The 21,496-nt window shown below is 43.8% G+C and overlaps 1 protein-coding gene across 3 annotated transcripts in view; it reads left to right on the top strand.

Moving 5' to 3' along the window:
- The first annotated feature begins 6,277 nt into the window (after positions 1-6,277).
- The window catches only part of taok2a (TAO kinase 2a), a 43,244-nt gene continuing 28,025 nt past the window's right edge, over positions 6,278-21,496 (top strand). The window contains exons 1-7 of one of the 3 annotated variants that reach the window (XM_039764873.1): positions 6,278-6,666; positions 12,205-12,399; positions 12,561-12,632; positions 12,725-12,826; positions 14,271-14,316; positions 14,459-14,555; positions 21,149-21,262. In XM_039764873.1, the coding sequence (XP_039620807.1) occupies positions 12,268-12,399; positions 12,561-12,632; positions 12,725-12,826; positions 14,271-14,316; positions 14,459-14,555; positions 21,149-21,262 (563 nt within the window). In that variant the 5' untranslated portion in view covers positions 6,278-6,666; positions 12,205-12,267. The remainder of the gene's footprint in view (positions 6,667-12,204; positions 12,400-12,560; positions 12,633-12,724; positions 12,827-14,270; positions 14,317-14,458; positions 14,556-21,148; positions 21,263-21,496) is intronic. The other 2 variants (XM_039764872.1, XM_039764874.1) reach the window with 2 other exon arrangements.

Raw genomic sequence — 21,496 nt, 5'->3', positions numbered from 1 at the left:
TGCAGAAAGCGAAGCAGTCACTTCAGCTGGGTATCCCCTGCATACGAGTGAAATGAAGGTTATGTTTTGTACTGGTAGTTTGTAATGGAAGCATATCAAGTGAAAACAGCGGCACTCCGAGTACTGAGCCCTGCAGGACACCATATTTAACTTCTGTATATAATGACACAGTACTGTCAGCACATTTCTGCATGTACCGAAATTGATTTAATAAAAAATGAAGTAAATCACGCAAGGATAGTGGCGGAGAGCCCAATGTAAATTTCCAGCCAATGAAATAGCAGAGAGTGATTAATGGCAGCTACTGTATGTATGCTTAGATCTTAGAAAATAATTACTGTAGCTGCACTGTGCTGCTGCTCTGTCTCATCTAAGTAGTTAACAAAAGCCATTCATCCATCCACATCTTCACACTTAATCCAGTCCAGGAGTCTGTTTAGGAAGCAGTTGGGCACAGAGTGTGAACCAGCACTGGATGGGGTGCCAGCCCATCAGCAGGCCAGTTTACAGACGGGTGTTTTGGGTGCGGTGCGGTGCGGTGCTAACTAGATGAGTACACGTGAAACTCAGGACGAGCCGCCCAGTGCTAGCGGTCAAGGCCTGGACCTGCAACCCTCAACTTAACTGAAGTGGCTCCGAGAATGTGAGAACTTTATTGTCATCTCTACCACATACAAATATACAGATAGACGAAACTGCGAAGCTCAGGGTTTACAGTGTAACAGCAAGAAGTGCAAATAAATTAAAAATAAAATGAAAATTAAAACACAAACAAGAAAAGACAAAGAAGTAGCAGCAATATTGACGTGTAGTTAGCAATATGAACATTGAATCAATGTAGATAGATAGATAGATAGATAGATAGATAGATAGATAGATAGATAGATAGATAGATAGATAGATAGATAGATAGATACTTTATTAATCCCAAGGGGAAATTCCCATACTCCAGCAGCAGCATACTGATAATAACAATATTAAATTTCAGAGTGATAACAATGCAGGTATAACAGACAATAACTTTGTATGATGTTAACGTTTACCCCCCGAGTCACATAGTGTGGGGTCTCCTCAGTCTGTCAGTGGAGCAGGACGGTGACAGCAGTCTGTCTCTAAAGCTGCTCCTCTGTCTGGAGATGATCCTGTTCAGTGGATTCTCCATGATTGACAGGAGTCTGCTCAGCGCCCGTCGCTCTGCCACGGATGTCAAACTGTCCAGTTCTGTGCCTACAATAGAGCCTGCCTTCCTCACCAGTTTGTCCAGGCGTGAGGTGTCCTTCTTCTTTATGCTGCCTCCCCAGCACACCACCAAGTAGAAGAGGGCGCTGACCACAACCATCTGGTAGAACATCTGCAGCATCTTATTGCAGATGTTGAAGGACACCAGCCTTCTAATGAAGTATAGTCGGCTCTGTCCTCTCACACAGGGCATCAGTATTGGCAGTCCAGTCCAGTTTGTCATCCAGCTGCACTCCCAGGTATTTCTAGGTCTGCACCCTCTGCACAGTCACCTCTGATGATCACGGGGTCCATGAGGGGCCTGGGCCTCCTAAATTCCACCACCAGCTCCTTGGTCTTGCTGGTGTTCAGGTGTAAGTGGTTTGAGTCGCACCATTTAACAAAGTCCTTGATTAGCTTCCTGTACTCCTCCTCCTGCCCACTCCTGATGCAGCCCACCATAGCAGTGTCGTCAGCGAACCTTTGCACGTGGCAGGACTCCAAGTTGTATTGGAAGTCTGATGTTTGTTGGCTGAACAGGACCGGAGAAAGTCCAGTCCCCTGCGGCGCTCCTGTGCTGCTGACCACAATGTCAGACCTGCAGTTGGGCTCCTATTTGCAATCTACTTACATAAATATAGTCAATAGAAATGTAATATACTAAATAAATAATAAATAATAGATATAGATAATACAGAAATGAGTTCATGTTTTATTTGCAGTTGCCGTTCCAGAATTTCTTTCAGCTTTGCTTCGCCTTGAAGCATCTAGCAGCCGCTTGGCCCTCACCTCGTCACCCCTCCTCATTTCCCTTCCCATCCAGGATCCTGGAATATTCCAAGTTTCCTTGGTTACCAGATTCACAACATACAGAGGAAGAAGAGAATTCTCTGGAGTGATTCTGCTCTGTGAACAGTAGTTGGCAGCAGTGAGTTGCACATTTTTCATTCTACTCGGCATTCCTGGAAAACAGAAAGTAAATTCAAATTGACTGCTCTGAGTCCACAGCACAACGATGGAGAATTGTTACTGCTCCTCAGCCCCCGTAACTGGGACCATCAAAAAAGGCCCCGTACAGTATCTGCTAGAGGTACTGGTGCTGCACGTCCAGTTCTCTTTATATAACAGTGTTTTGTTGCACTGTATATTTATTCACTGTTGCTCTATTTAATGTTGGGATGGCGTTCATTGTATTTCCTTCTGTTATATGTGTGGATGGAACACCAAAGGAAATTCCTAGCAAATGTGTAGTCTGGCAAAAAAGCCCATCTTCACTTCTACCACAGGTGTTGTATCTGACGGAAGGTGAAAATCTCACACTCAGTCTATTCCATCCATCCATCTCTTATCCAACCTGCTATATCCTAACTACAGGGTCACGGGGGTCTGCTGGAGCCAATCCCAGCCAACACAGGGCACAAGGCAGGAAGTAAACCCTGGGCAGGGTGCCAGCTCACCGCAGTATCAAGTCAATTGACAGACACAAAAAAATTTTAGAGAAACAGCAAAGAAATTTTTACATGCAATGAATATGAATCCTCGGCCAGACCCCAACTCCCACCTGCCATAACCCCAAAATAGCCCAGCAGAGTACAAAGTCCTAAAAGAGGAGCTGATTGGCCCAACAAACGAGGAGCTGAGCAGACTGACGAAGAGGTAAGTGGGGCGACAACATGGGGCTGAGCAAACTAACAAGCCAGGAGACGAGGGGACCGACAGGTGAGCTCCTGGGGACGCTGCTCTGTGTGGATGTTATGACAATAAAGCCACTTGACTTGACATCTTTTATGAAGAGATTGTCACACCATTTTGGATTTTATAAGCCACCACCATTTTGTTTACCAGGATGCAAGTCTGTGTTAGTGGCACTCTGGTGATGTCACATTTTTCATTATTTCAGCCAGTGTGTCACAAAAGAAGTCATCTAAGGTTGTGAATGCTTTAGTTCTGCTGCTTTTTCATTAAAATCTTTTACTGTCTTGTCAGCACAAAATGTTGGTCAGGAAAAGTGAGGTGGTCAAGACAACAGAAGAGGCAGATGACCAGTTGTGAAATTTAAAACGCTTAGCCTTTTAACATGAAACATATTAGTTTGTAACCAGCAATAGACAAATAAAAATAACGTAATTCACACCAACACAGGAATCCTAATATTGGATACTCCGGAATGGGAAATGTCCCAATGACATCACACATCACATAGTCCCAGGTGATTCGCGGAATAATCAACAATAAAGTGAATAATAATTAATAAAATTAATAGAGTGTGTCAAATAAAATGAACCACTAATTGTTCTTAATAATAAATAATAAACTCTGGGGGTCGATTTGTACACCTAAGAAGTCGACCATCGACCGCATCCTGGCACTGAGGGTTCTCATGGAGCACAAACGCGAATGTCGGCAGAGTTTCTTTGCAGCCTTTGTCGATTTTCATAAAGTGTTTGACTCAGTTGATCGAGCTGCCCTGTGGGACACACCGAGGGTTCGCAGGATCCCCTTGAGGTTGTTGGATATCATGACCGGCCTGTCCACTGGTACTGTGAGTGCTGTGCCGACTACAGAAGACAGGACCTCTGTGTTTTTTCCAGTTGATTCTGGGGTTCATCAGTGGTGCGTTCTGCTCCTACTCTGTTCAATGCTTGTATGGACTGGGTGCTGGACAGGGTCATGGGGTCCAGCGACTGTGGGGCATCTGTTGGTGAAGAGAGATTCACGGATCTTGACTTTGCTGACGATGTTGTGATCTTCATGGAGTCAATGGAGACTCTGATTGGGGCGCTCGAGAGAATGAGTGAGGAGTCTGAGTGTCTGGGCTTGTGAGCATCCTGATAAAAAACCAACAGCCAGGCCTTTAATGACCTCTTGGGCACGGCCCTCAGCAGTGTGTCTGTCTGCAGAGAGAGGGGTGTGTGACGCTCCTGATATCTGCAAAGGACAAAGGTCCAAGTCTTTAGAGTCCTGGTGCTCTGTCTGTGAGACATGGCCACTATCCAGTGACCTGAGACGAAGACTGGACTCCTTTGGTACTGTGTCTCTCCAGAAAATTCTTGGGTACCGTTGGTTCGGCTTTGTGTTGCTCATGGAGTCCCGAATGAGGCACATGACCTGCATTGTGAGGGAGCGTCAGTTACGGCACTACAGCCATGTGGCGTGTTTCCCCGAGGGTGATCCGGCTCGTAAGATCTTCATTGTTGAGGACCTGAGTGGCTGGACCAGGCCACGGGGTCGCCCACGTAACACCTGGCTGCGGCAGACAGAGGGTCATTTCTGGAGGGTGGGACTGGACTGTGCGTCTGCCTGGGGGGGTTGCCAAGCGGGATCCCGAATTGTTTCAGTTGTTGTACCAGTGCAGGCTCCCCATCCTGGGTTTGAATTGAATTCAGTTTTGTTAGGTTTGACTTGAATGCATGGAATGTCGCATGTTTTAAATAAATTCAATAAAAGTTATAATAATTGACATCATTTTCTGCAGGCCCCAAGTCCATTAGCGCTGCCATACTGTGACTATTTATGGTCACTGGCACCATGAAGAATTCTTAAATCAGGATTGACTGCCCAGTGCCACTTTCCCAATACAAATTCTTTCTTCTTTGTTCTGCACTAACCCCTACTCTCTCTTCTGTTTCCTTTTCCGGTGTCCTTTTGGTGGTGGCTTGCACCGCCACCATCTACTCAAAGCACCGTGATGTTCCAACAATGATGGATGGATTAAAAGCCAGAAGTCTGTATGACCATCAACATCAAGTGACTCGGTGAGAACCCTAAATACAAAGAAGACTATTTCATTTATGTGAGGTAGAATGCCCAGAGGCGACTGGTCGGGTGGTCTCTTGGTCTGGAATCCCTGCAGATTTTATTTTTTTTCTCCAGCCGTCTGGAGTTTTTTTTTTTGTTTTTTCTGTCCACCCTGGCCATCCGACCTTACTCCTTTTCTATGTTAACTAATGTTGTCTTATTTTAATTTCTTATTTTGTCTTTTATTTTTCTTTTCTTCAGTATGTAAAGCACTTTGAGCGACTTTTTGTATGAAAATGTGCTATAGAAATAAATGTTGTTGTTGTTCACAACCTTTTGATTTTTTAGCTAAGGACACAGTAACGCCAAACATTTTACCTGAACGTTCTGAAGACATTTTGCTCATTTGTTTTCTCTCACCTTGTAGCTCTGGTTTAGTCAATTCAATTTCAGAGATTAGCTGCTTCATTTTAAGAGCCGACATATTGTAAATATTGCATAATATAAGCTGTGAAAATCATAGTCCTCATGGTCAAAAACATCCGTATTTCATGCACAACATGTACTCAGACCTTGAAGGGAAGGCGACAAAAATTTGGCAAAAATAGCACATTATAACAATTGTAGAGTCTTTGCATTTGGTTGACGAGTTGCTATGGATGTGCGCCTCTATGCATCACATCGTAAAGGATCCACTATAAAACACCATGAAATGCTTCTGCTTGCCGTCCAAACTTATGGATTTAAACCTTGAATAGCATTAATTCTGAGCTCCTGGTGATAGGCATCATCGCTTCTCAGTCTTTGGTTCATACGCTAAGCATTCTGATGATATTCTCTTATTTTTGGCAACAACTCCATTCAGTCTTGGTTTTTGCTTTGTTGCAGTTGTAATCAACATTTTTTCTGGAGTACCCTGGAGCTGATTATTTAGATTTCAATCATTTTAAACGGTTAGCGCAACTGGTGACCCTAAAAACTTTGAAAATGACCCTAAAATGCAGGAATAGTCTGTGTTTAGTTTTTAATCCAGTCAATTCCAGTTGATTTTCTGAACCTTCTTACAACATTTGTTAATAGAGGAAAATGTCAACCAAAGTTAGAGCCAAGAATTTAAGTAAACTTCGCCCTTAACGCTCGCGACGAAGTAACCGCTGTAATCGTATAGGCTCAATGACCTGCCCAACATGGCGCCCGAATCTGAGCCACGTGTATTTTATTTTTCAGGACCTTCCCGGAAGTTACCTCCCGTGACCTTTACTTCCGGCTCCCGCCCGGCCAGCCATCTTGAATTACTGAACAAAAAAAAAAAAAAAAAAAAAAAAGGAGGGGGCGAGAGAGAGAGAGGGGGAGAAGAAAAAAAGGCGAGACGTTGGGACGAACAGAAACGAGGAGACCGTACCAGGGCAGGAGGGGAACGAGGCCGAACAAACGCGGCATGCCGGGCAGCCCACCCGCGAGGATTTGTACCGCCGACGGGGGAGTGAGTCTAACGGCGAAACAACAATAAACGGTGACGGTCCCCCCCTCCGCCATTCGTGAAGAGAGAGAGAGAGAGCGAGCGAGAGAGAGATATCCGACAAAGACGGCGGACGGACGGACAGGCGGGAGAGAGAAAAAGAGACGAGGCCCATGGCGCGAGCAGAAATGGGCAGCAGAGGTTGAGCTCGCCGAGTGGCGCCCACTCCGACGGCGAGGGACGGCGGGCAGGTGAGGAACTCGGGGGGTCAGAAGGGAGGGCGAGCTGACGAGAGCTGGGGGGCAAGCGAGGGGGCGGCCAGCCGCGAGAGGGGAAGTGGGGCGAAGTCGGGCCCCGGTTTAGATGACGAGACGCCGGGTCGGGTGGGGTGTTGAGACCGGGAAAAGCGAAGAGCTGGCGGCTAAAGTGACGGTCCGTTAAGAAGGAACGGAGCAAATGAAAAGCCATTCGGGGAATGGGATTGGCAAAAAGGGTACGAGCTGAAGTCGGGCTTGGGGGGCTTCAAGGAAGACAGACGGTCATGTTGTCAGTGCCGGGTATGCGATCGAGGAGAAGGAAAGTGGGTTAGCTGGGCAGTGCACGAGCCCGCGGAAGACTAGGACAACTGGAGAAGTGAGGCAAATGAAGAACCATCTGGGGGTGTGCCAAGCAGGCAAACAGGTGGGAGCAGAAGTCGGGGGCAACCAGAGAGAGAGTGCGGTTTGGGGGCCTTGTGGCGACGGACGGAAAAACGAGAGGAAGTGGGATTCAGGAAAAAAAAAACAAAAAAAAAACGTCAAGATTAGGACTTGTGGGGAAGTGGGGGCAGCTGAGGGGCATGGCAAGCAGATGGGCAAGGGCTGAGGTCAGGTTTGGGCATAGAAAAGGATGGCAAGACCGTGGAATAAGGGGGGTGAAAGGGTCCAGAGCAATTACCAGTAAAGAAGTGGGACAGTTGAAGAGCCATAGAAGATTGTGCCAACCAGGCAAGTTTGAGCTGAACTCCGTGGAGGGCACAGCAAAAGATATAAAACAAAAAAAAAAAATGAGAGGAGGCCATTCAGTCCACCAGGGTCATTTCTTTAGCTGAAGGGAAGGCTGTCCCAGACAGATAGATGGGAACGGTCATTTGTGGGGTGTCACTTGCTTTGTCTTCAGTTTGTAACTTCTGGGCACATCACAAGACATGGGTGAGAAGAGAAATGGGCAAAAAAGGAATCGTCGTGGGGTGTGGCACGCAGGCAAACAGATGAGAGCAGAAGTCAGGGGTATTGAGGGGGAGAGAGAGTTTGATTTGGGGACCCTGCACCGAGTTACGGGAGGAAGTGGGTTCCAGGGGGTCAAAACCAACACCGCATTAAGATTAGGGCATGAAAAGAAGTGGGGCAACTGAGGAGCATGGCAAGCAAATGCATACGGGCTGTGGTCAGGTTTGGGGATAAAAACTGTTTTGGAAAATGGTTAGGATGGTGGTAAGACTTTTAAATGGGGTGGGGAGGGGGTGTCCAGAGCAAATTCCAGTAGGAAAATATGGACAAGTGAGGAGCCATCAGAGGAGTGCCAGCCAAACAAGTTTGAGCTGAAGTCATATAAAAGAGAAAGACCCAAACAGAGGTTCATTTGTGAGGGCCCTGGTGGGCTCACCTGCTTTCTTTTCAAGTTCTAAGTTCCTGGCATTTCACAACATGACTTAAGACTTGGATGAGAAGAGAAAAGGAGAAGTGAAGAACTGTGTGGTTATACCTAGCAGGCAAACAGGGGGTAGCCAAAGTCTAGAGCAGTAAGGCAGAGAGAGGTTGGAGGACAGGATCAAGTGGCTTCCAGGAAAAAACCCTTCACAGCGTTAATATTGGGGCATGTAGAGAAGTAGGACAGCATCGCGAACAATTGGGCAAGGTCGGGGGATAAAGTCTGGTTTAGAAAATGGTTAAAAGGATTGTGTGATTGTTTAGGCCTTGGAATAACGTGGGAGGAAAGAGTCCATAGCAAATGTCACTAGGAGAAGTGGGACAGTTGAGGAGCCATCAGAAGAGTGTGCCAGACTAACAAGTTAGAGCTGGAGTCCGTAGAGGGCAGAACCAAAGAGAACCATCCAGACAGAGAGTCGTTTATCATCGCCCTGGTGGCCTTACTAGCGCTGTCTCTTTGGTTTCCAAGTTCTGAGTCTACCACAAGACTTGAATGAGAGGAGAAATCGGTAATGAGGTAGAGAGAGGGAGGTTTTGGGACCTTATGGTGACAGATGGAAAAATGTCAGGAAGTGAGTTCCAGGCAAAAAAAATTAAGGTTAGGATATGGAGAGAAGTGGGGCACCTGAGGAGCATGGCAAGGAAATGGGTAAAAGATGAGCTCAGGCTTGTGCGTAGACACATTAAGCCATCGTTCTGAAAGTGGTTAAAGGATGGTGAGAATGTGGAGGTCATGAAATATGGAAGGGGTTCGGCCCAGAGAAGATGCCAGTAAGAGAATTAGAACAATGGAGGACACCTCAGAAGAGTGTGCCAACCAAAAACAAGTTTGAGCTGGAAGTCAGCTGAGGGCAGAGGAGAAGAGAAATACCCAGAAATAAAAACATGAGAAAACTTATAAACAGGAGGACAACATTCAGTCCACCGAGCTTGTTTGTTTAACTAATAGATAAGCCGTCCCAGACAGAGTAATTTGTTAGGGCGTTCGCTTCAGTTTCCAAAATCAGGACACATCAAAAGACTTGAATGAGAGGAGAAATGAGCAATAAAGAACCAGATGGCGGTGAAGCAAGCAGGCAAACGGGTGGGGGCAACAAGGGATAGAGGGTGAGGTTTGGGGACCTTGTGACAAATAATGGAAAAAGTGATAGAAGCGGGTTCCAGGAAGAAAAAATCTCAGAGTTAAGATTAAGGCATGTAGAGAAGTGGGTCAACTGAGGACCAAACTGGGGAGTGTGGCAGGCAGATGCGTAAAGGCTGAGGTCTGGTTTGGGAATAAAAACTGGCCATGAAATAATGGGGCATGGTTCGGGATGCCAATGTCAGTAGGAAGAAGCGGGTGTTTGAGTAGTTCTTAGAAGTTGCCATCCCAGCGAGTTTGAGCTGAAGTCTGCAGAGAGCAGAGCCAAAGGGAGGAAGTCATTTGCACTAGTGGTCCCTTTATCTTCCCAGTTCTGGTTATATCACAAGATGACATAAGACTTGGATGAGAAGAGAATTGGGCCAGTACTCGGCCATTAGGGGCGTTTGGTAAACATTGAGCATTAAGATATTTGACAAAGTCCATCAGGCTCATTTGTTTAGCAGTTCCAGTATCTCATCCAAGTAGCTCTTAGGTTGTCAAGATATCTGCTTCAGCTACATGTCTTGATCATTTGTTTCGCATTTCCTCAACTCTTTGTAAAGAAGCCCTGCCTGGCTAATTCAGGGGCAGTTAGTTGAGGGAGTTGGGTAAATACAAAGGAGCCAGCATAGGATTGAAACAGTCCAACCAGTGAGCGTCACCTTTGCGATAAACTGAGGAAGTGTTGGGCATCTCTGTAGAAAAAAACGAGGTACAGGAGAATCGATGGGCTTGCAAACCAAGGGGGCAGTATCTGGGTCAAAGTGTGAGACAACTTGATGTGTTTCGGTTCGGTTCAGTTCAGCGTGTTTTTGAATATCCCCCCTTTACCAAGTGCAGGCCCGCAGTGCTGTAACAAGTTCATAGGTAAAATTCAATCACCCACTTTACAAATTACAAAATGCTGGCACACACAGAGAAGAAATTAAGAGGAGGCCAAAGGAGCTGTCATCAGTGGAATATGTCAGGCAGGTGGTTGAGTGCCAGAGACAAAGTAAGAGACGTTGGTGTTGGGTGGGATAGGTGATACTGACCAGTAAACTGTGATCTATGGGGATTAGGGCATGTGAGCCATGTGGGTATGTGCTGGTTGACAGTCACACTGAAGATGGATGGGCAGGAGGAGTCCATTTAATGTAGGGCCTGGTGAGTTTGGGGTGGTAGACAGAGAGTAATGTGGAGTTTGGGGTGAGCTTTTGGATCAAAGCACCCACAGTCAGGCCCTCAACGAATGAGGAGTGTGAAAGCAAGGGTGCGTTGTAGAACACAGCTGCTTCTGTGCATTGTTGCCGATGGATATGGGCAGATTGTCTCTGTCGGACAAGGGGTGGCTACTTCTTTCGCTTCGGCTTTTACATTCGGTGTCCTCACATGAGTGTTACTGGTCACGCTGCTTGTCCCATTTGTCGAGGGGGCGGGTGGGGGCACCGCTGGCTCCTTTGTAAAGTAACTTATCAAAGATGGCTTTGTTATGTCCCAACAGCAGGCATTGCACCCAGCTTGGTGCACTCTGTTCATTTCAAAAGGACCTTTATTGACACAATAGAGCAAGTGGGTGAAGGTGGTAATGGGCGTCTCTGTGTGTCTGACGGAAGACGTTTTCTTAGTGTCTGGCACTGGAGATCAGCTGGAAAGTTGCCCACCTCGTGGTCGTAGTGCTTGCCACCATAACTGTTTTGCTCTAGGCTTGATTACCATTTTGTCCGATAGACAGGTCCCGGTATGTTGTGTTGGTGTTCTGTGCAGCTTCAGCCTCTCTAAACAGCCGGTTCCCCTGACGGTTTCTAGGGTTGTGATTGATAAAGCTCCTTGGTTCACAGTGGCCTCACTAGATGGCTGTATTGGTGACTTCTGGGCATTGGGAACACAAAAGCCAATGCTGAAAACTCCTTGTAGCTCACTTTCCTGCCTGATATGGTTTCAGCCATCATGCGTGTTCCTTATGACAAGTGGCCTAGTACAGTGTGTGCCACAGCTATCAGCTTTTAAACATCGGGTGACGAGATGTTTCAGCATGGTGCTCTTAATATGCAAGCATTGATTAACGCTCCAGTGTTTCATTTTTTGGCTGTCATCTTATTACCTGAAGCAGTTTGACAAGGTGTGGAAACCGAGCCGAGTAAACAAAGTGCGGCCCTCAAGATTTTACTTTTGAATGCGTTGGAACTCCACACCCAAACGTGCATAAAGCAGACAGGTATCGGTTCTTGAATTGCTGCAGTGTAAAGGTGGCTTTAGACATTAAAATGGCCTTTGGTGCCACGCGTGGTGTCTTTTTAAACTGGCATGGTATTCACAGCTGCCACCATTAATATCAAAAGTTTTAGAGGTGAGCAAACGTGCAACAAATACCCAAAGAAAATGCGAAATAGACGCATGCTCTTGTACGATACACATTGTTTTGTTTTAGATAATTGGTTTGTCAAGGGGTTGGCGTAGCAAGTTGCACTTCGCATTTTCTGGTCTCAACATCCTTTTTTTTTTTTGTCTCGAAGTAGCCTGGGCTCTCCTTGATCTGATTTGGGCATCAAGTCGACAAATCTGGGACATTGTAGCCGACTTTCTCATGGAATTGGGGTTTCCTCTTGGAGCCCATGCAGTCATTTCCAGGCACCTCGTAGTTGCTACTCAGGAGGTGTGCACGCCTTGAAAATCAGGCGGCAGTAACCCAGATCGTTTGATCTGTGAGAGTGTGTGCATGTGCGTGCACACACACCCCCCAGGGAAAGACTGCTTCCAGTTTTTCGCCTTGTGCTGGATAGCTTCCAGATTTTTTTTTTTTTTCATACATGGCAGCAAAATAAGAAAGTTTGACTTCTAAACAGGAAGCTGAAAAAGGAACTCGAAGCAAGAAAAACAGGATGTTTAGGAAGTGGCCGACTGTTTAAACTCTTAACAGGCAAGTGGCAGTACCCAAACTGATATGGAGGGGCTGCCACTAATGTCCTTCATCTTTCTCTCTCTTGTTTGTTCTGCAGGCCCCCCCCCACCCCTTGCACAAGTGCCATTCTCACCCCCTGCTATAGGGGGCATCCCCCGCCATGCCGTCAAATGCGCGGGCGGGAAGCCTGAAGGACCCAGAAGTGGCTGAACTTTTTTACCGCGATGACCCAGAGAAGCTCTTTGCTGACCTGCGAGAGATCGGGCATGGTAGCTTTGGCGCAGTCTACTTTGTATGTGTACCAAACTTTTTTTTGTTGTTGTTGTTCTGTTTGTCTTGCCCCACCCTGTCACCACAGGATCTACTTATCTCTCCTGTGGCCCCTCTGTTGTCTGTACTTTTGTAATCTCATTAATGCCTCATCTTTTTTTTTTTTTTTACTGTTAATCTCAGGCCCGGGATATCCGCAACAATGAAGTCGTTGCCATCAAAAAGATGTCCTACAGTGGGAAGCAGTCCAATGAGGTACATAATTCCATCTGTAATCCACTTTATTTAGGAGCTTTAAACTTTGTGTCACTGCTTCAGGTCTTTCAATAACCGGTCATCTTCTACAGAAATGGCAGGACATCATCAAAGAGGTGAAATTTCTTCAAAAGCTGCGCCATCCAAACACTATCGAGTACAGAGGCTGCTATCTCCGGGAGCACACAGCATGGGTAGGTGGCACCTCTCTTGGCAACACAGTGCTGCGTTGTGATTCCGAGTAGGAGCAGGTAGCGTGTTAGAGGTTCAAAAACCCAGCACCCCAGTCCTCCATGAATTGTTTGAGTTGTAAAAATGTACTGTCAGGATTGTAAGTAAAATAGATATTCGTGGACTCGGGGCCTAATGTTTAAAGAATCGAGCTGCAGACTCAACTACTGCAGAGTCTTTAAATGCACATCGGTGTTGTGCCTTATTGGGTCTATTTTGACCCTTTTTTGGCACGCTGCGTGCCCTGTCAGTCTTATTTCGTATTAATTGGTCATCTTAAGCTGTAGAACCAATGATCCTTTGTTTTTAAAACATGTAGGATATTTTGATGAGCTGTAAACAAAGTACCCTAAATGGAGAGTACAATCTACTAAGGCAGGGGATCCTGACTTCAGTGCTTTGGTGTACCGCTGTGGCTTCGGGTTTTCATTCCAACCAGTTTCACAAATAAACGGTACAGTCGTAATTCAAAATGATCCAATTGTTCAATTAAGTCGTGTTCTTATTTAGCATTCAGGAAATATGTACTAGTGCATATTTAGATGTAAACAAAATTCAGAAATGTACTTTTATTGCCATGTCGTTAAATGTTCACTTTCCTTTACTTGATTCTTTTTAATTCAACATCATTTCCTGTTGAGTTTACCCCATTAGCGATCAGAGGGGCAGACACGGGTGCAAATGACGCCAAGTACTAAAGCAGAGCTGCGTCTTCAGTGCTGCATTCCTGTGTGTGCCAATTAGTAATCAAAGGCTAACTGGACTCCTGCCTTTATTGAACAAGTTTGTATTTTCCAGCTTTTGTCTTTTTTTTTTTTTGTGGTAATCCTGAAATTTTAAAATGAGTCTTGATACATTTTTAGGGAAATGTAGCAAGCATTTGTGTATGTGACGCTCATTATTGCTGTTTTTCCTTCTCAGTTAAATGACAAGTGAATTTTGTACTGAAGTAGCTGCTTCTCTTTAGCATTGACAGTCATTTGCTCCCGTGTCTTTACTGCTCATCGTTAATTTAAGTATTTAGTTTTAGTTAAGGGAGTAAACTCGGCAGAATCATTACATTTAAACACATATGGTAAAAGAGAGTTAGCATTTAAAGGTGCATCAAAAATGTTAATTTCTGAATTTTGTTTACTTGTTTACATCTTCAGCAATCTGTGACTCTGAGGAAGTCATTTACTGTAGTTACATTATTAGCATTTGTGCTTAAATTGTGTGACGTTAAAGTGGCCTGTGATAGCACTCAGCCAACTGCCGAAGGAAATGGGTTGGAATCCTAAAACACCCGAGTTTATTCCCTCAGACTATGTACTTTTTCTCCTGCCATGAAATACTCCCTGTTGATTTATGACAACAGTTGTTGTTGTGGACGAAGTAACACATTTTCATGTTCTGTTTCTTTTTTAGCTCGTCATGGAGTATTGTTTAGGATCTGCTTCCGACCTGCTGGAGGGTAAGCCTCTTCTCTTTTATGCGAGCACGCAGCGTGCATCAACTTGACTTGCTTCAGCGCAGTTGGTTTGCTTCTCGCAACTGACTGATTATCTAACCAGACATTCTTTTTTTGTATGTGTGTGCGTGCCTTATTTCACAAGTTCACAAGAAACCTCTCCAGGAAGTGGAAATTGCTGCTATTACCCATGGTGCACTGCAAGGTCTGGCCTACTTACACTCCCACAACATGATTCACAGGTGAGTGAGGATCAGTGGGGAACATCTGTACAGCTGCTGGTACAGTTCTGACGGGCTGCATTTTTTTTTCTTTACTCAATTTCCACTGTGTGAATGAAGAAGACACCAACTTAGCGTGTGTTAGGATTTCACTGCTTTTCCACTTGTCATACATTTAGTTTTGACCTTATTACAAGATGTTAATTAAGGCTGAGGAAGCCAGTGTGCATGAAGGCATACACCAGCTTTGCTTTTGTGCACTCATGATGTATATTTCTGTTAAGGAAAAGAAACTGTCAATTAAATGGCTGCACTGACTTTGTCCTGTTTAATATTGGTGCGTCACTCACTGCTTTAGGAAGTCTTATGATTACCAATGTACCTGAAGGAAAATCCACTCAGATATGTGGAGACTTACTAAAAACACTTTTAGGAACTTTGATTAGAACATTTCTTTCTGCACTATATAATCCTTGATTGACTTCCCAGGCATCATGTAAATATATATGTCCTGCCCTGGAAAATGCCAGGTATAACTATATCTGGACCCGCTTTGTTTAACATTGGGTCCTGGACTGTATTAATGCCCGTTGCAGAGGTGATCTTACTTGGGAGTTTGAAATAAGTCTTTCAGTGGCATGACGGGACATCACAGATATACCTTAATACAGCTCAGACATTGCAATGCTGGGTGTTGGAGGATAGCACACCATGTAAGCACTTGGGTTTGGCCCTGGCTCTCAATGTGTCCGTCTTCATTCTGGTGAGCAAGGTGGACTTGTGCATCAGGAGCACCTCGAAGCACACGTTTAAGTAGCTGGTGAAGACCCTGATATAGAAATTTGGTGGGAGTGAAGAAGATTGTAGGAATAAAAGCATAACTTTCCAATTATCATTGCAGTACTAGGGTGTTGTACTGTGTTAGCCATTACGAATGTAGTGAGAAGTCAAGCAAAATGACTCCTTTTATTGGCTAACTAAAAAGATTACAATATGCAGGCTTTCAAGGCAACTCAGGCTTCATGATTCCATCTCGCCTGAAGAAGGGGCCTGAGTTGCCTCGAAAGGCAATGACCTAAAACTCTGCACCATTTTGGTGTTGTCCGAGTGCAGGGTTTTATCCGGAGATTTGTTTTTACTTTACTGAGAGCATTCACCTTTCAGTCCGTCCTAACAAGATTCCCATTTCTCAATAATGTTATCATAGTGGGGATGGTGTGCTATTGTGCACTGTTTGTTTTGCATCAGATATACTAATTAACATTTAGGGAAAAGTTTAACTTCTGTTTTTTTTGTCAGAGACCCACCCGTTCTGCCACATATGTGCATTATCATAGAGGTTATGAGTTTCTTCTAAAGGCTTTGTCACATTAGAAAACTTTTTCAGTCATTTTTAGTAGAAGCCTTCATTTACATAACCGTAGGCAGTTGGCAGGGTGCATCCGTGAAGACAACCACATAATGCGACATACCTAATGACTGAGACTGGCTAGTTTGCGACTTGGTTGGATAAAATCAAACCGGTTTGATTTTTTTTTAGTCTAAGGGGCGGTGTGCAAGAGTTGAGAACCATTGAGCATTTAGCCGGTAGTACAATGAAGAAAGTTTATCCGTGAGGAATAACAAACACGCACTTTGGACCTTACAGATAGGAGGGAACCTTATCTGTCTCTATTACAGAATGGAAAAAATAAATGGTAGAGATGCTGCTGATCTCGCAGCTGTTAAGCTTCTGTAAAACGCTGGCTGCATCAGGCAGCATGCTGTTTATTGGCTGTCAGAAAAAGGAGCAAGCACAACTGTGCAAGAAGATCAGCGCTTGGTTGGTAAATGGGACATGGGTTGTGATTTTTAGTTGTTTAACTTGACATGGTGGTGCGGCGATGAGATCAGTGGCTGTGATCAGCCACTCTGACATACACTCTGCCCAAAGGTTATGTGATGTGACCACAACTTTAGCCACCGTCCCATAAAGGGTGGTGTTTACTTTCTTGTAGGAGTTCTTGTTCATTTTACGCCATTCAACCTTAATTTCAGCATTGGACAGAGTGAGGGGTCAGTTTACTTCCTCGTGTACAGGCGTCTTGATGATCAATATGGTTGAGTGTCATTTTGGAGTTATGGAGTTAGCTCTCAGTTCTTTGCTTGCATTTAATGTGACATGCGACAGAGGTGCTCCTGCTGTTTTGTGGGGTCTTGGGTTTGAGTCCCTTTTCCACAAGCTAATGAAAAACTGTCAGCAGCTTTTTTATTTGGTGCACTTTCATCTGCTTTTTGTTATTAGTAAATTGGCCTAATATATAAAATGAGGCCTTCTAGGCTCCTATATAGACCTCACTGAATAGTCCCACCGGCTGCTTCACTGCAGCATTAGGGGGCACCACCCTCTTAAGCCGATTGTGCAGACTTAACCCGACCCTAACAAACTAAACTCAAGTAATTAAAATGAATGCACATCAGCTACGTGACATTTCCCAGGTATACTCGTCACCGTGATGCACGAGAGGGGCAGCGAGAATTTGAGTGTACTCTGTGCATGGGGCGGTCGTACCCGTTAAACGTACAATGAATACAGCATCTGCTCAAACAGTGGCGATGTGTAGAGTCCGCAGACATTGTGACATACTCCTGATGGTTAGTTTATTGGAATTTCAGTCCTTTAATTCCTAGTTGTTTTTTTTTGTAATGATGAAAATCAAGTTGAGCACAGTATAATGTTACTTTTAAAAATCTTTAACCATGTCAAATGTTTTAAAAATTGAAATTTTCACATCCATTTTTTACAGTGATTTAAATAAATTGGATAATATTAATAAATTAGATAATTAATATTAGATAATATTATTATAATAGATAATTTTTTATGTGTCAAATTTCTGCAGAGTTTGTCTTTTGCCATTAGTGATTCTGCACACTACAGGTGACACAGGCATATTCTCATTCACATACTGTGACGGTAAGGGGTTGTTGGAGAAACTCAGTTTTTAGTTTTAACTTTTATTATTTTTCACCTAAGAACTTCAGAGTGAACTCTACATTCAATCATTAGCTCAAATGACGAGGACGATTAACAAAGACGCTCCAAGTTAACGGTAATTGGCAGCTTTTCAAAGTTTGACTCCTCCCCTTTTCGAAAGGTCTCCATTCCAGCTTTTCTTAAATATTAGACTTCTGCCAAAAACATCCTCTTTAATTACAGCTGCTGACTTCAGTAGTGTGTTCAGAGTGAGCTTTTCTAAAATGGACCTTTTTCCGAGCAGCTCTCTTTTTGTGCGTGTGTGTGTGTGTGTTTGCGCGCGCTCTCGCCTCTTCATATAATGGATTAAATTGAGCTCTCGGTGCTGATCAGCATCTTTGAAATGGTGTCATCTTCTACCCAAGACTTTGATTCTCAATAATCAGGATGCTGGAGTCTTCCTCATTTGTAATACAGACAGTAGGTGAGCCTCTAATTTTGTACACAGGTGGAGTCCATGAACAGATTGTTTTTTAATAATATAGTAGATTGTATTTGAGAAAATTTGAATGTGTAGTAAAAAAAAGGAGATGCATATTTTAAATTATGCATTATGCTTTCTGTTTTCCATTTTTTATAAAATGTCAGTTATTTGACCTTTTTCATTTGATTTCACATGCTTTGTATTTTTCCTTCAGGGAGGAATAAACTCAGTGAATTTATTTATCAATGCATAAAATGTATAGCAATGTTGGCACAGAAATCTTTTATTGGCTTCTTTTTTTAATATCTTGTGTTTTTTTTCTGCATACAGGCAGGTGTTGTGTAATAATAATAATAATAATAATAATTAATTTATATGTTTTTATGTAGAGCCCTTTTCACGCTCAAAGTTCTTCACAGAATTTATAAAATGAACAACACAGAAAAGGCAAAAACAATCAAATGTACAAAACAATATCGGTATCAAACACTTAATATAATATAGTTAAATACAGGAAACTCACTGCTTTGAACTGGAATAAGAGACCATATACAGTGAGTATAGAAAAGAAACCCCAAATATTCCTTTTTTTTTTTTGCCTTACTGCGTTAAATTAAAACACATAAACTTAATATTTTTTCCAGCTTTACTTACTCAATGCAACCTCTAACATCCAAGTGAAAGGCATCACAGCTACAGTTCAGAAAATTGATAAAAAATCAAAAACAAGAAATTCTGAGATTAATAAATGATCACCACCCCACCCAACCCTACGGTACCCACTATCTGGTGTAGGTACCCACCATTTCCATTGCAGACCATGATTACTGGCTTCCTTCAACCTGTGATCAGTTGTAATGAGTGTGATTAGTGAAGCTGACTGTGGGTGGTGAGCCACTTTCAAAAGATCGCAGAGTTGTGGACAGACATAAGGCAGGAGATCTCAAAGTTTTTATCAATCCCAAGGAGCTCAGTAAAGTCCATCATAAAGAAGTGTTTGGTTCTACTAGGACCCTCCGTGGATCCAGCCGTCCCTCTAAATTGGATGGAAGAGCAAGGAGGAAACTGATAAGAGAGGCCACTTTGAAGGAGTTGACAGGATTTATGGCAAAGAGTGGCCATTAATGGTGTGCATGTGACAACAATTTCACAAGTGCTCCACAATTGTGGCTTGTTCGGTAGGGTCACAAGGAATAAGCCACTTCTCAAAAAAGGCCACATTAAGGTTCGTTTGAGCTTTGCCACCTTGAAGATTCTGATGCCAAGAGGAAAAAGGTCTTTATTGTCAGAGGAGACCAAAATCAAACTATTTGACCTCAATACCAAACGGTACACCAATGCAGCTCACCATCCACAGCACAACATACCTACAGTAAAGTGTGGGGGGCCTGGGGCTCTCGTTAGGCTAAAAAATGGATGGGGCAAAATCCTGTCAATTTCTTGAGGAAAACCTGCTACCTCCTGCCAGAAAGTTGAAGACTGGTAGAAGGTTCACCTTTCAAAAAGGCAACGACTCGATGCACACGGCAAAATTGAGTGGCTGAAGGAGAAAAAAGTGAATGTCCTGGTGTGGCCAGTCAGAGCCCAGACCTAAATCACACTAAAAATCTGTGGAAAGATCTGAAGATAGCAGACCACCAACGCTCACCTTCCAGTGTGAGGGAACTTGAACAGTTCAACTGTAAAGAAGAGTGGGGGGCAAATATCTAGATAGAGAAGAATCCCAACAGACTCAAGGCTGTCATTAAAGCAAAAATTGACATTCCTTTATTAATCTCGGTCGGTCTTGTTTTTGATTTTTTTTTTATAATTCTTCTGAACTGTAGCTGTGATATCTTTCACTTGGATGTTAGAGGTTTTTTGTATGTGTTTTCATCTAAGGCTGTAAAGCATAAAAAAAGATAATATTTTAAAGGAGGGGATTCTTTTTTATACCCACTGTATATGTGTGTGCATGTATGTAATGGGGAACTTATTTTACTTTTCAAACCTACCATTAAAATTATATTGAAGCAACGTTACAGTCAATTTATTTCCATAAATACAAATAATTGAAACTAATATGAAGTCAATGAAATTGAGTGCAGCAGCGTCGACCTTACGCTTAAACATCCAGCAGTTTTTGGTAATGATGAAAGTACCTCAAGGAGCTGAAAAAGACGTAGTAACGAAACGAGAAGCCACCCCTCACTGATGACTACGAGGTACAAGCCGCCTCTGCTGGGGAATCGCTCGACAGATTTCTACTCCCCTCTTCCTGGAACTGCTTGCTTAGGATTCTGGGAGGTCCAAACAGCAGGCCTACCACTTGCCCATCCTGAGACGGCGCTTGCTGCGCAGCCTACTGAATACATTTGGTAATGTCTACAAATGAAAGCACAGAATGATCTCAGATTGCAAGAGTACATGTGCCTTACCGGTCTTTGCTGTTGGGTAAGCAACAGCTGCTCTGTGAAAACTCGCATGCTTTGTTTGTAAGAAACAAGCGGGAGCTGCTTTTTTAAGTAGTTTTATTTGCTTGTTCGTGTCACTGGAATTGCCAGAAGTCCCAACACTCCTGTATTTGTGTGTGTTTTTTTGACTGGAATGTTAAATGTGTCCTGCTTGTCCATATGATTTGTTAATCAGCCGGTTTATTTTATCATCTTGCTAGTCTTCATGCTGGTATTTCAGATTTCATGAACGGTTTTTGAGTTGCAGTTACCGTTTTCAGTTTGGGTTCTTGTATAATATTTAATATCCCCATGTGCGTATGGCTGTAAATGAGTGTATCTGGATAAGCATGAGAAAATGACTTTAAATGTGTGGTTAGGTCTAATGACAGATGTTTGAAGGCATATGATGTAATTAGAGTGAGGGGGATTGATGGGGAGGGGAGACCACAGCAGCAGTTCCCCAAAAAAACTTTGCATGGACTGCGAAGCCACAGTCTTTGATGTGGATATTCATGAAGGCTTCTGAAAGAAAGCTGGACGGGGAAGTAAGCACATATCTGAGGATGGTGGGAAGGCAGTCTTTATTCATCTGGTTTGTTCCTACTAGTTCTCCACATGTCTAATGGTTAGAACATCTGCTGCCCAATAATAATTTCTTTTGGGCTCAAGGTGGAGTTTAGGGTGGATCACCACTTTAAGCATTTCTTCCTACTCATGCGTGTCTGTCTGTTTTCTACAGAGATGTAAAGGCAGGAAATATTCTGCTGACAGAACCAGGTCAAGTAAAGCTTGGTGATTTTGGCTCTGCCTCCATCGTTGCTCCTGCCAACTCCTTTGTGGGTACTCCATATTGGTGAGTTCTTCTCTTGGTTTGTATCATTAGTAATTATTAGGCCGTTTGTAGTTGTTTGTTTTGGATTTTTGATTGGCACAATGTATGCAGTGTTAATGGAAGCAGATTTAGACTTGAGCTGTGATGCAGAGAGAGACCTCTACATTCTTCTCTCCCCTTGTTGGGATCTGGCAACTTTTGGAGAAATGTCTTCAGAAGTTGATGCCATTCGCGATTCCACTGGGGGCTAGCCTG

Source organism: Polypterus senegalus, chromosome 10 (genome assembly GCF_016835505.1).
Source record: "Polypterus senegalus isolate Bchr_013 chromosome 10, ASM1683550v1, whole genome shotgun sequence".
Lineage (NCBI taxonomy): Eukaryota > Metazoa > Chordata > Cladistia > Polypteriformes > Polypteridae > Polypterus > Polypterus senegalus.
The sequence above is the reverse complement of the archived record's forward strand: the minus strand, read 5'-3'. Positions and strand labels throughout refer to the sequence as shown.